Source organism: Perissodus microlepis, chromosome 16, assembly GCF_051167445.1.
Source record: "Perissodus microlepis isolate ML-2025 ecotype Zambia chromosome 16, ASM5116744v1, whole genome shotgun sequence".
NCBI lineage: Eukaryota > Metazoa > Chordata > Actinopteri > Cichliformes > Cichlidae > Perissodus > Perissodus microlepis.
Genome location: NC_140476.1, coordinates 15,373,837 through 15,387,105, shown reverse-complemented (window position 1 = coordinate 15,387,105; position 13,269 = coordinate 15,373,837). Strand labels below are relative to the sequence as shown.

At 41.1% G+C, this 13,269-nt stretch overlaps 1 protein-coding gene across 1 annotated transcript in view; it reads left to right on the top strand.

The window, feature by feature from the left end:
* Positions 1-12,989, top strand: part of stk39 (serine threonine kinase 39) — a 34,471-nt gene extending 21,482 nt beyond the window's left edge. Inside the window, exons 15-18 of the mRNA XM_084907844.1 lie at positions 4,229-4,281; positions 4,479-4,547; positions 4,822-4,886; positions 11,557-12,989. Coding sequence (XP_084763970.1) covers positions 4,229-4,281; positions 4,479-4,547; positions 4,822-4,886; positions 11,557-11,631 — 262 coding nt within the window. The 3' untranslated portion in view covers positions 11,632-12,989. The remainder of the gene's footprint in view (positions 1-4,228; positions 4,282-4,478; positions 4,548-4,821; positions 4,887-11,556) is intronic.
* The last annotated feature ends 280 nt before the right edge of the window (positions 12,990-13,269 follow it).

The window sequence follows — 13,269 nt, the reverse complement described above, 5'->3', positions numbered from 1 at the left end:
AAAGCCATGCAGTGGGCTTGATGTTTGACACCCCTGTTGTAGTTTAATAAATATTAAAAGATTAGATGATTTTTAAAGGACAATTTACACATTTAGATAATCATTTCAATGAATTTAACTGAACTCCTTCCTCGTTTGTACTCTTTGTTCTTCTATTAATATGCAATCTTTCCTCGAAGAGTCAGTTCCCTACAAAATTTAGTTTATCTGTTCTGTAAAAATGATTTACTTTCAGCATAGTGGGACTTTTGTTTGTTGGCCATGGCTTCATGGCGTGCGTTACATTTGCATTTTCTTATCTATAAATTCCAGCTGGCTTCATTATCAGAAACCTCAGTGACAGCTGACAATGCTGCGGTGCACTGGTAAAACCTGAAGACATTTTTAATGGATTGCACCGGAGATTTCTCTGCCTGTCTCCATTATGTAAAATAAAATGTTCATTAAAACAATATGATCTACTTATTAGTGGATAAGCAGTCCGTGCATGTTATGATTGTACCTCAGGTTTTTTTTGGTGAAGTAATGGGTACTCACTTGTTCTTTTTGTTTTTTTACAGTCACGTGTGTAACTTAGCTCACAGTGTTGTCACATAAAAGTGTTGTTGATGAAATGCAAACTTTACTGTGTGAATCTTCAGAGGGATATCTCCATCCTCAGTCTGCTATACAGGGATAATCCTGAATGATCCAGGTGGAGTCAGTAGACAGAACATTTTCTAAACACTCTCCGCGGGCTTTCTACAGAGGAAGCAGATTTAAGTCCGATTTTTTGGGCATGTTTATAATCATCTGAAATACACATTCCCTCATCAGCCTTGGCAATGTACACTCTCAGCTTCCACCCTGGGAAAAGAGATGCTTACATCCATCTGCTCCACCAGAATTTTTTTTCTTTTTCAACAGCAAAATGTTTTTAAAAAAGTTAATCTGACTCACAGTTAAGTTCTAGTAAATCCTGACTCAGTCATTTCTTATGCTCTTGCCACAAACAAACTCATTATGGATATGTCTTGACCTGTTTGTGTGTGTGTGTTGACTTATGGCTCTGATCTAATCTAAAATCGGGGTTGTGGACTAGCTGGCTGAGTTATTAAACCAGACTACACACCATATTAATCTTCCCCTACATGCAGTTGTTTTGAGAGGTAGTGCTGTCAGGCCGTGCCTTTATCAGAAGAGAGCCGCTCCCATGTCACAAATGCATTTTAAAGACAGATTTCTAATGCATGGGATGCAAATGAATGCAAGCTGATGCTGCAAGAGGCTGAAAGGCACATTTTATCAATGCAGTCAAGCTAGCTGGATGTTTATTTACATTTTACTACAGTCTACAGTTGAGGCTATACTTCCTCAAAATTATAGTTGTATTTTAGAACTGTATTCTCTAATATAATATATGTATTTACATTTACAATAATCACAGACATGTTAAACTGTGATCATGCATAAATTAGGAAATACAAAGGTTTTCTGCAAGTTTCAAAGTTCTAAGGTTTTACATATCAGGATATAATAGTCATTAAGTAAATAGTCTTAAAATTGAGTAAATACAACCTCAGATGAACAACAACACATGACAGATTACACTAAGACAAACTACAGAAGCAGTTTACAAAAAACTAAATGCATCCTATGATTCAGTTGCTTTAGCAGCAACAACTTCAGTTTCTCATACTGTTGATGAGGAATTTTATCCCACTACCCTTTACAAACATTGAGGTTTGCTGGCATTTGTTTATGTACAGCTCTCTCAACAGTCAACTACAGCAGCGGTCCCCAACCCCCGGGCCCGGTACCGGGCCGCGAGAGTTGAGACTTGGGTGTGAAATGTATGGTTTTCAGGGTTTTTAGCAGTTTTTAGCATTATTTTGTACACACAAACCGGTCCGTGGCGCAAAAAAGGTTGGGGACTGCTGAACTACAGTATTTCAGTTGAGCTGAGGTCTGGGCTTTGACTGGATCATGGAAACACCTTCGTCCTGTTCTTTTTAAGCTGCTCTGTTGTAGATTTTCTGCTGTGCTTGGAATCTGTTGAATTTCTAGTTTCAGCCAAGCTTTAACTCAGTGATTGCAAAGTCCCCAGATCCCTCGTCTGCAAAACGAACCCAAATCAACACTCCCCTGCCACCGTGCTGGTATGAGGGTTTTTTGCTGATATTCTGTGTTTGGGTTTCTCTCTATGGCGCTGTGCATTATGGCTAAACATCTTCACTTTGGTTTGATCAGTCCAAAGGACATTTTTTCAAGAAATCTTGTGCTTTGCTCAGATGCAGCTTTGCAAACCTAAGCTGTCCTGGCATGCTATTTTTAGAGACAAGTTCAGTCTTTTTTCTAATTTTACTGTCATGAGCATTAACTTTTAACAAGTTACATGAGGCCTGTAGAAACTGAGATGTAGCTCTTGGGATTTTTGCATATTCTGTGAGCATTGCACGATCCACTGGGGGGAGATTCCTGGGACAACAGAATGCTCCACATCAATGAAGAGGCAAAACGTCTGCTTGTTTAGCAGTGTTCATATTTGCTGATGATCAATTAATTAAGTGCATTTGTTTATCCTGACATGGCTGTTAGTCTCCCTCTTAGTTTTTCCACAAACTGCTCCTAAATCTTGGGTTAATTTGTGTTAGATAAATAAGGCCACAGGGAAAAATGTTGTGTCCTGTAATTCATCTGAGGTTGTATTTACAGAATTTTAAAACCTGATAAGGAAGAGATGATTCATATTATGCGACTGTCCTACTTTCACCAAATTATGCTTCTAAGGAAGATTTTGGTAATTTAGCTTCTAACAAAGAAAGACATTAATAAATTAATAATTTTATGTAATAGCTGCTGCTTTTTGTAGGCTGTTCATTTGCTGTTATTATGCAAACTGCCTCAGTGTGATTAGCATCATTTATTGACACCTTTAATTGTGTAGGCTGCTAAAGTGGGGGGTTTTGCTATCACTGTGATTATGAGAAAGAAGTTTTTTCCTTGCTTGCTGTGTTTTATGACATCACGTCATTGTTTTGATTCTGCAGCCCACAGGTTCACTTTTTTGATTTGACTCTTACCACTCTCGTTAGGTTTTTAAATGAGAAAAAAACTCATAGTATGTACTGCACAGAGGTAGAGACAAACAGACATCATTCGTGACCAGCAAGCGCAACACTTAGCACTTGATTGTATATAGGACACTGTTAGGACACAGCTTATCCACCTTAGTAGAAATGACTGAAAAAAACTCCATTACTTGAAAGAAGAATCATGAATATTTATAGAATATAACAGTAAACAATTGTGAAATTGTTCATTATCAATCTAATAATGAGGAGTTACCATTGTGAATGACTTATTACAGAAGAGGAATATAGTGAAATATGATATGCAGAGAAACTGGTGGAGTGGATGAAACAGAGTGTTGCAGAGCAGCAGTGACACTGACATCACACAGGGAGAGAGAGACAATTTTCGGCTTAAAAAGCTGAAAAAATTGGGAGGGTGTGTTTGGTTTTTGACATGCAGAGAGCGAGGCTTGTTAAATATGCATAAAACGGTGCAGTTGCGTCTGTGTGAAGTGCCTTGCAGGCTTTGGGTTATTAGTTTGCAGCTCTCCTTAGTAAACTAAATATTGTTTGATGGGGGGGCAAATATGGTTTTAACACAATCGCTGCAGTCGTTACAAATGACGACACAAACGGGGAGGGTGAAATACAGATCTGCACATTTATTTATTTTGCACATGGTATGAAAAGCCCGACAGACAGATGAAATGACTGTTACCCGAGAAGCAGTGAATAAGAATAACAGAACATCTGTGACCCCGGTAGGTCATCGTTTTGTATTTCGGAGGTGGGTTCATATAAGGAGGTGTCCTGATGAGGTTATGTTCTCCTAATGGACTGCTTGTAACTAGAGGGTGAAGAAACGATGACTGCGTTTGCTGCAGTTTCACCCCAGCTCATAGCAGGACGGTCATTCTAGAAGATGAGATGCGCTCTAACTTTCTGCTTGCTGTTTCTACTTCTGAACTGTCTACTCTTGAAACCTGGGGGGAGTTATCTCTTCACTGTTTGATCACTTCTCTTAGATCACTGGAGGCATTTTCATTTCTGCTTTCATCCTGCTTGTTTCTAACATTGTGCTGCTCAGGTCATGTCTTCGCTCTGCTCTGCAACAAATTTAAATCTACCATTTCAGGTACTGCTCTGCAATCACATCCCCTTGTCTCTTTTTCCAGGAACTCCAAAAAGGAGCTGAATGACATCCGATTTGAATTTACTCCTGGGCGAGGTAAGAGCTCAGCCTCAATTAATTTGGAATATGCTGTTCCCTATGTGATAATATCACCACATTAGATGACTGAATTGTCTCCTGTATAATGGGTAATGGCACTGGGCTCTGGACAGCATCTGATTCAGTCTCTAACATAATCACCTGCTAAGTGGCATGTATGAGGTCCAATATTTCTCATGTTATTCTCTCACAAGACACTGCTGATGGGGTTTCCCAGGAACTGTTCTCAGCTGGACTGGTCAATGGGCACGACGTTGTTATTGGTAATGCTGTGCCTCTTTATTCTCATAAATTGTGTTGTTTGAATACATAGCCTGCTTACTGGAAAACATCATCTTGAAATAATTTGTTAATAGAAAACCTATTACCAGGATGAATTACATTTAAATTGGATCTTGGAATAACTAAAACTGGTTTTCTAGTCTTCATATTTACACTAGACTGCTCTTTCATTGTGGGAGCAGGAGCTTGTCCTAAAATTTCCTCAGTATAAAACGTGTTTCTCATTACTGAACACAATTGTTTCCTCTATTACAGTTGCTGCTAACCTTCAAAAGATTGTAGATGACCCAATTACCTACAAAGTACTGACCTTTAAGCTGGTGAGTTTCCACATGATTGATGGTTCATGACAGCTGCCCTGGCTTTGTCTTGGCTTGTGATGTCCAACCATAAAGAGCTTGCTGGGGAAAGCTTTAGCGAGAACTGGAGTTATTAGACAGAAACTCTGCGTAAAACTAAAAGATGTTCAGTTGATGATGTTAAGAAATTATTTTAGAAGAAGTGAAGGAGAAGGTTAGAGGATTGATGTTACAGAAGACATTAAAATTATTTACCTTTTTTCTCTAAATCTGGACTTGAAATGTTTGGATATTTTGTTATAGTGATAAAGTTCATTCAGGCTAAATATAACATACATTTTCACATTTATTTTACACTCTGCACACTTTGTTAGCTACACCATGCTAGTTCTGTGCTGGCTCCAGTTTCTTTTCTTCATATCGACATGATGGCATCACATAGTTGATTAATTTTTTCTGCTGCAAATCCACGATAGGACTCTCCCGTTCCACCACATCCTAACGGTGCTGTAGTGGATTCAAATCTGGTGACTATTGAGGCCATTTGAGTACAGTGAGCTCATTGTCATGTCAAGAAACCAATTTGTGGCATGGTGTATGATCCTGCTGGAAGCAGCCATCAGAAGATGACACTCTGTGGTCATAAAGACGTGGTCAGAAACAATAGTAAGGCTGTGGAGTTTAAACGACACTCAGTTGGTACTAACGGGCTCATGAAAATATCCCCCACACCATTATATCACCACCAACCTGAACTCTTGATATCTTGATAGAAGGATTGGTCTTTGCTTTTATATCGTTCACACCAAATTCTCACCCTACCATCTGAAAGTTGCAACAGAAATTGAGACCGTTCTTTAGTCTTCTTTTCCAGTCTTCTATTAAACTAACATGAGTGACACCAAGGCATGCTCTCTTGCTACTACAGCGCCTCTACTTTGAGGTCGGACATGTTCAGAGGTGCTCTTTTACATACCTTGGTTGTAACAAGTGGTTATTTGAGTTACTGTTGCCTTCCTATCAGCTTGAAGCAGTCTGGCCATTCTTCTCTGAACCATCAACAAGACAGAGAATTGCCGCTCACTGGATATTTTCTCTTTTCTTTGGCTCATTCTCTGTAAATCCTGGAAAAGGTTGTGCAGGGAAATCTGAGTAGATCTGCAGTTTCTGAAATACCGATAAGCTTACCATCTGCAAAGTCACTTAAATTGCCTTTCTCTTCTGATTCTGATGCTCAGATTGAATATCAGCAGGTCATCTTGACCATTTAGGCTTACATGCATCAGTCTAAGTAGATTTAATTGCTGCCAAGTGATTGACTGATTAACTGTTTGAATTACTGAGCAGCACTGAGCATGTATATGTACTGGATTGTGCAATGGGCAATATATAGCATTATAGCAACATCATTGTAAAACAAAATATACGATGTATTAAAAACAAACATTCAAATGCAAATAAAAACAGCCTTAACAGATCAATAGTCAATGTTTATCAGTTCAACTTTAATAATATAACTACATTAGGTTTTGTTTTATTATCTCAATTGTGACAAAAATCCAATACTGCATTGATTTTATTTTGTGATGTATTGTTACCGTTGTGTAACGAATCCACATTAATGAGTTCTTAATGAGGAAAATACGACCTCCACATCTTCCCTTTTGTGGTTTCTATAAAATTTTGTATCAAGTCTGTATTGTCTGTGGAGAGGAGTGTCATGATTTGAGTAGTCAAACACAATTTCTTTTTATCAGAATTATTTTTTATTTGTGCTCTTCACATTGTGGATTATTGTGAGTCCATCCATCCATCCATCTTCATCCGCTTTATCCGAGGCCGGGTCGCGGGGGCAGCAGCCTAAGCAGAGAGGCCTAGACCTCCCTCTCCCCAGCCACCTCCTCCAGCTTATCCGGGGGAACACCAAGGCGTTCCCAGGCCAGCCGAGAGATATAATCTCTCCAGCGTGTCCTGGGTCTGCCCCGGGGCCTCCTCCCGGTGGGACATGCCCGGAACACCTCACCCAGGAGGCGCCCAGGAGGCATCCTTGTCAGATGCCCGACCCACCTCAGGTGGCTCCTTTCGATGTGGAGCAGCAGCGGCTCTAATCTGAGCCCCTCCCGGATGGCCGAACTTCTCACACTATCTCTAAGGGAGAGGCCAGCCACCCTTCGGAGGAAGCTCATTTCTGCCGCTTGTATCCGCGATCTCGTTCTTTCGGTCACTACCCACAGCTCGTGGCCATAGGTGAGGGTAGGGACGTAGATCGACCGGTAAATTGAGAGCTTCGCTTTTACACTCAGCTCCCTCTTCACCACGACGGACCGGTGCAGCGTCCGCATTACTGCAGCTGCAGCCCCAATCCGTCTGTCGATCTCCGGCTCCCTTCTCCCATCACTCGCGAACAAGACCCCGAGATACTTGAACTCCTCCACTTGGGGCAGGAACTCATCCCCGACCCGGAGTGGGCACTCCACCCTTTTCCGGCTGAGAACCATGGCCTCAGATTTGGAGGTGCTGATCCTCATTCCCGCTGCTTCACACTCGGCTGCGAACCGTTCCAGTGCGAGCTGGAGGCCCTCACCCGATGAAGCCAACAGAACCACATCATCCGCAAAAAGCAGAGGTGAGATTCTGAGGCCACCAAAGCGAAAGCCCTCCGCCACTTGGCTGCGCCCAGAAATCCTGTCTATAAAAATTATGAACAGAACCGGTGACAAAGGGCAGCCCTGGCGGAGCCCATCACCCACCGGGAACGAGTCCGACTTATTGCCGGCAATGCGAACCAAGCTCTTGCAATGGTTGTATAGGGATCGAATGGCCCGTAGCAATGGGCCAGACACCCCATACTCCCACAACACCTCCCACAGGACACCCCGAGGGACACGGTCGAATGCCTTCTCCAAGTCCACAAAACACATGTAGACTGGTTGGGCAAACTCCCATGCACCCTCAAGTATCCTCGAGAGGATAAAGAGCTGGTCCAGTGTTCCGCAACCAGGACGAAAACCGCATTGTTCCTCCTGTATCCGAGGTTCGACTAGCGGACGAACTCTCCTTTCCAGCACCCTGGCATAGACTTTCCCAGGGAGGCTGGGGAGTGTGATCCCCCTGTAGTTGGAACACACCCTCCGGTCTCCCTTCTTAAAGATGGGGACCACCACCCCGGTCTGCCAGTCCAGGGGTACTACCCCTGATCTCCACGCAACATTGTAAAGGCGTGTCAACCAGGACAGCCCTACAACGTCCAGAGCCTTCAGGAACTCGGGACGGACCTCATCAACACCAGGGGCTCTGCCACCAAGGAGTTGTTTAACTGCCTCAGTGACCTCGCCCCCAGAAATTGGCGGGTCATCACCCTCATCCCCAGACTCTGCTTCCTCCTTGGAAGACGTGTCAGTGGGATTAAGGAGGTCCTCGAGTCTTTAGATGATTTTTTTTTTCTTTGACGACGGTGCATCTTTGTTGCACCATCTGAATACACCATATGTGCTTTTAAGAAGTCCCTTTGTGCAGTGTGACCTATTAGAATGTGATATTAATAAAGAAAATAATGCCAGTTCCTTTGTATTTGACAAAAAATGTGTAAATTATGTTTTATTGACCTTTGTGTAGTTGTGGGTAAACAACATCTGTGCTTTGGGTTGCAGTATTTTAAAGTGTGACCTTTCTGCCATTTGCCTTATCAGCAGGTGGACAAATCTCTGGAGAGCCAGAGTGAGGGCTGTACTGGGCATGCCATGTAGATATATGGGTATGCTTTCATTTCCACGTGTTAACTCTGCACCTCTGCAGGCAGTGCTAAATTCTCACTGCAGCTCAACTCCACCTTTCTGAACGAATTACGAGTTACGAGGGTGGTGTCACAAAACCCGGAGAGTGAGAATAATTACCCCTGCAAGGGGAACAATTCATAACACTTTATGCAGACAATTTATGGTGTGGGTGGCACTATAGCTGCTTTATGACTGAACTGAACAAGAGATCAGAATAGACTCATGAGCTCACAAAAACAGACTGTTTTAATAACAGTGCCTCCATGGTGATTACACAACTGCAGAGCCCGAGAGTGTATGGGTGGTTTTCTCAGATAAGGTGCAAATTGGTGAAGGACATTGGATGTTGGGTCACGAGCTTAAGCTTTTCACGAGGATGGCTGGTTCAAAAAAAGGAAAATGTATTTTCTCTGAGCAGTGACACAAATTAACATGCAGAATATATTCAAATATTGCTTCAGTCAAGGGGATCTGTGCAGCCTAAAACGGAGGTGAGACGAGCTGCTGCAAGTTAAAGAAATATGGTGAATTATTGGAGGATGGTGTTTTATGTGTAATCATTGTTTTTCAGAAAGGTACAATGGGTTGCCAGGGGTTTGAGCCCATTTTCCCACCTCAGCTTTAATGAGGTTGGCCTCTGATGTCGGTTGTCTCGCTTCCAATCAAGCTCACAAATTATCTCAGAAGTGCATGGCCAGTGGAGGTCAGTCAGGGTTTTTTATGCTAGATTCTAAAACTATATATATGTTTACTGGCCTCAGGAGCACTGTTGTGTAGCAGCACAAAAGAGCCTTCCACAGACTAACACATACTTTTATTCTCTGCAGCTTTGAGACTTACCTTAATTGGAACAAACGAAACCATGAAACACATGACGCACCAGATGATATGTAAATAACAGAGTCCACATCACTGATATAGTTTACTCTAGCTACACAAACTGCTTGGCAGTACTGCTTTAATCTGATATCATGCAGCAGCCACAGCAATGATAATAACTGATAGACTATTGTTTTTACAGCAGCTATTTTTGCACAAAATAGTGGGTAAACACATGTTATTAAAGAGAGCAATACTTGTGTGCCATTAGGTAGAAAACTTTAATTAATGGGATTAACAACATCTTTGTTAACCTAACATATCATATCGTAATGTTCCTGTAAAAAAACAAGGACTATTAGGCATTGGTCAGATGTGACTAGCTTATATTTCTTGTTCACTCTTATAATTATAACCAACCATTTGCACAAGCCAGTAATTCTAATAAGATTTTTTTATGACTGCTGATACAAGTACGAGCAGTAAGAAAATTCTGCTGTATTAGGTGTTTTCTGTAAGTTTGTGAAACTTTAAAATTTCTGTGTTATGGAAGAAAACTTTATATTTCATTGCTAAGCATTGTCAGGTGTTAGTTTTTATATATAGTTGGTAGGAATTTTAATAGAGTAGCTCAGGAGTCCACTCTACTCTACTATTCTGCCTGCTGAGTAGAAAATGTCAATGTTGGTGACTTAGCTGCTTAGAACTTGAATTATTAGAGAAAAGCCCCACCAATGAATGACTAATGGTAACTTTGCTAACCTACAATGTTAGCAACCGTCTCTTCTCAGTCATTTGCAGTCACCTCCATTTTAGGCTGCACAGATGCCCTTGACTGAGGCATTGCTTTAATATATTTTGCATAGTAATTTGTATCACTGCTCAGAGAAAATGAATCAGCTATCCTCATGGAGAGCTTAAACTGGTGACCCAACACCCGATGGGCTCCACCAATTTGCACCTTATCTGGCAAAGCCACCCATACACTCTCTGAGGGCTCTGCAGTTGTGTAATCACCATGGAAGCACAGTTATTAATACAGTCAGTCATTGTGAGTTCATGAGTCTATTCTTATCTCTTGTTCAGTTCAGTCATAAAGTTGCTGTAATGCCACCCACACCATAAATTATCTGCATAAATTTTGACTCTTTGGTACAGAGGTCGAATCAATGATTGGCTGCAAAATGAACCCAAATTATCACCCCTCCTCCGCGGTGCTTGACTGTTGGTATGAGGTGTTTGTGCTGATGTACTCGCCAAACGTGGGGTTGTCCATTATGGCCAATCTTCTCTCTCTGGTCTCATCTGTTCAAACAACGTTGTTCCAAAGTCTAGCGGTTTGTTCAGATGTGCAAACCTAAACTGTGCTGCCATGTTCTTTTTAGAGAGAAGGGGCTTTTTCCTTACAACCCTTCCAAAGAGGCCATACTTGTTCAGTCTTTTTCTAATTTTGCTATCATGGAGTTTAACATTTAACATGCTCACTGAAGTCTGTTGAGGTGAGATGTAGTTCATGGGGTTTTTGCAGTTTCTCTGAGCATTGCTGACCTTGGGGTGAGTTTTCTGGGACATAAAAATCTTTCTCACTGTAGAATGATGGGCTTCAAATTGCTTTGAAATGGCCTTATGATCACTCCTAGATTAATGGGTAGGCACACTTGCTTCCCTAAGATCATTGCTGATATCTTTCCTCCTTGGCATTGTGTTAATGCACACCTGAACGTTTCAGACCTGCAAATTGAAGCTCTATTTATCAAGTAAATTTGATTAACAGCCCCTGGCTTCTACTTACCCTCTTAGTTCCTATGGAAGCAGTGTGGGTGTCCTTAGTTTTTGCATAGCGCTCTGTGAAAAAATTATTTTCCACATGACTGCATGCTATGTGGACAAAAAATAATTAAGAAGCTGACGAGTTCTTAATAATAACCATTACTACCAGTTTAAAACGTAGCTTGTATCCGGTGAGGAAAATTATGTCATTTTTTTTCTCATTTTGAAAATGAGTCTCAGATTTGGTTCCATATTAAACTCAGTTTCACTATTTTCAGCTCCCTGCTTCTGTTGATGATCCTCTGACTGTCTTCTTTCCCGTGCAGGCTTCCAGCTGTGATGACACGGAGATCCCTGATGAAGTGAAGTTGATCGGCTTTGCGCAGCTCAGTGTTAGTTGATGCTCTCTTCGCGACTGCAGCAGGTGAGACAGGGAAGACAGTTCAGGGCAGACAGACTGAGGAACACTCCACCACTTCCTGCAATATCTTCCCTTCCTCACTTCCTGACTCCGCCTCACCTTCCCCGATGCCCATCTCTGCCACCACCCTCGTTAGCGCCGGCTTCCCTGCTTACTGTCCTGTCTTTAAACTTAATGACATTCCACTGCCCAGCGCACAGCCGAGGAACCTAAAGGTGTACTCAGGTGGCAAAAGAAGGTGATTAAGATGTAGCTTTGAATGTTCTATTTATTTATTTCTTGAACTCGTTTTTGTTTTACATCATATTACCTCTGTGTTCAGCAAAGCTCTCATTATTTATTGAAATGAGAAGGGTTTTTTTCTTCCCAAAGAAAACAAATTTGCTTTGACTCACATCTCACAAACGCACTCATTCGAGAAGTTTCCCTGAGGTCTGTGTCAGAATGTATGATTACGTTAATTTATGGGAAAAAGCACATTTTCATAAGAACATAATGAATGTCAAAAGAGAATGAATTGTATTTCCATATTAAGACCTGTTTCACATTAACAACCATTTGCTTGAGTGTGCAGGAAAAAAAAAGGAGACCTGGATGCTACTGTGTATAATTTGCTGCTCTCAACAGTGTTAATGCTTCAAAATGCTAGAGGTGCCTTGTTCATTTTTCTGTGCCTAAGAAAGTAGTCGATAAATGAGACCGCACAAAGAGGGGGAACCTGCTGATTGCCATTTCACCAGTGTATTATTCCAGCAATGACACAATTCAAGTGAAGTATCTTAACTTAATGAGGCAAGCTAAAATGCACTTTTGGGCTGAATGCGTGGACCTGACAAACAGATGCTTAGCCCCGGGAGACAAGTTAATTTATGTGCTTCTGTCGTCAGACGAACACACCGTAACAGGACCCGCAGTCATATAATCTGTTCTTGTTGATGGGTTTTCAGATGCTAATCAGCAAAACACAATGGTTGAATTTCCTTGCTCTGTCCTGCTGCACTACAAAACTTTTTCGTTCCCCGAAACATCATAGTTACTAAAATGTACTGGATGACGATGCTTCTGAAGATGAAACCAAACGGCAACTGCCGAAAAGGTGACGAGCCATTTGTTTGTCCAAACAAGTCCAGTAGCTCTAAATTATTTTTTAGGTATTGAGGTGGTAAATATTAACTTCTACTAAATTCTTTATTTTATGAAGTAAATTATTGTGTTTTCTATGTACAGTTCTGTGTACCATTTCAACATATTACCCCTGTTCCTTCTGTAATCAGCTGATGTCAAGTTTCGGATTAAGAGCAACCAATAAAGAATTGCTATGATTTAAAAACAAGTGTGTGAAGTATTTTATTTAAAAAAAAAAAAAAAAATCTGTCAGCTGCTATTAGAATGAACCTCCTACACTTCAATCGATGTTTGTTTGTGATTGCAAAGGAGTTGAATAATTTACCATATTTCTGCAAATATGCTTTTTAAACTACAAGTCTGAAGTTATAAATATAAAATGCACAGTTTTACATTTTAATACACAAAAAGTATAAGTTACCGTGGCATAATGTGGTACGGTATGACCAGTTGTTTATTTCTGTTAATGTTACAAACCTATACTACAGAATAT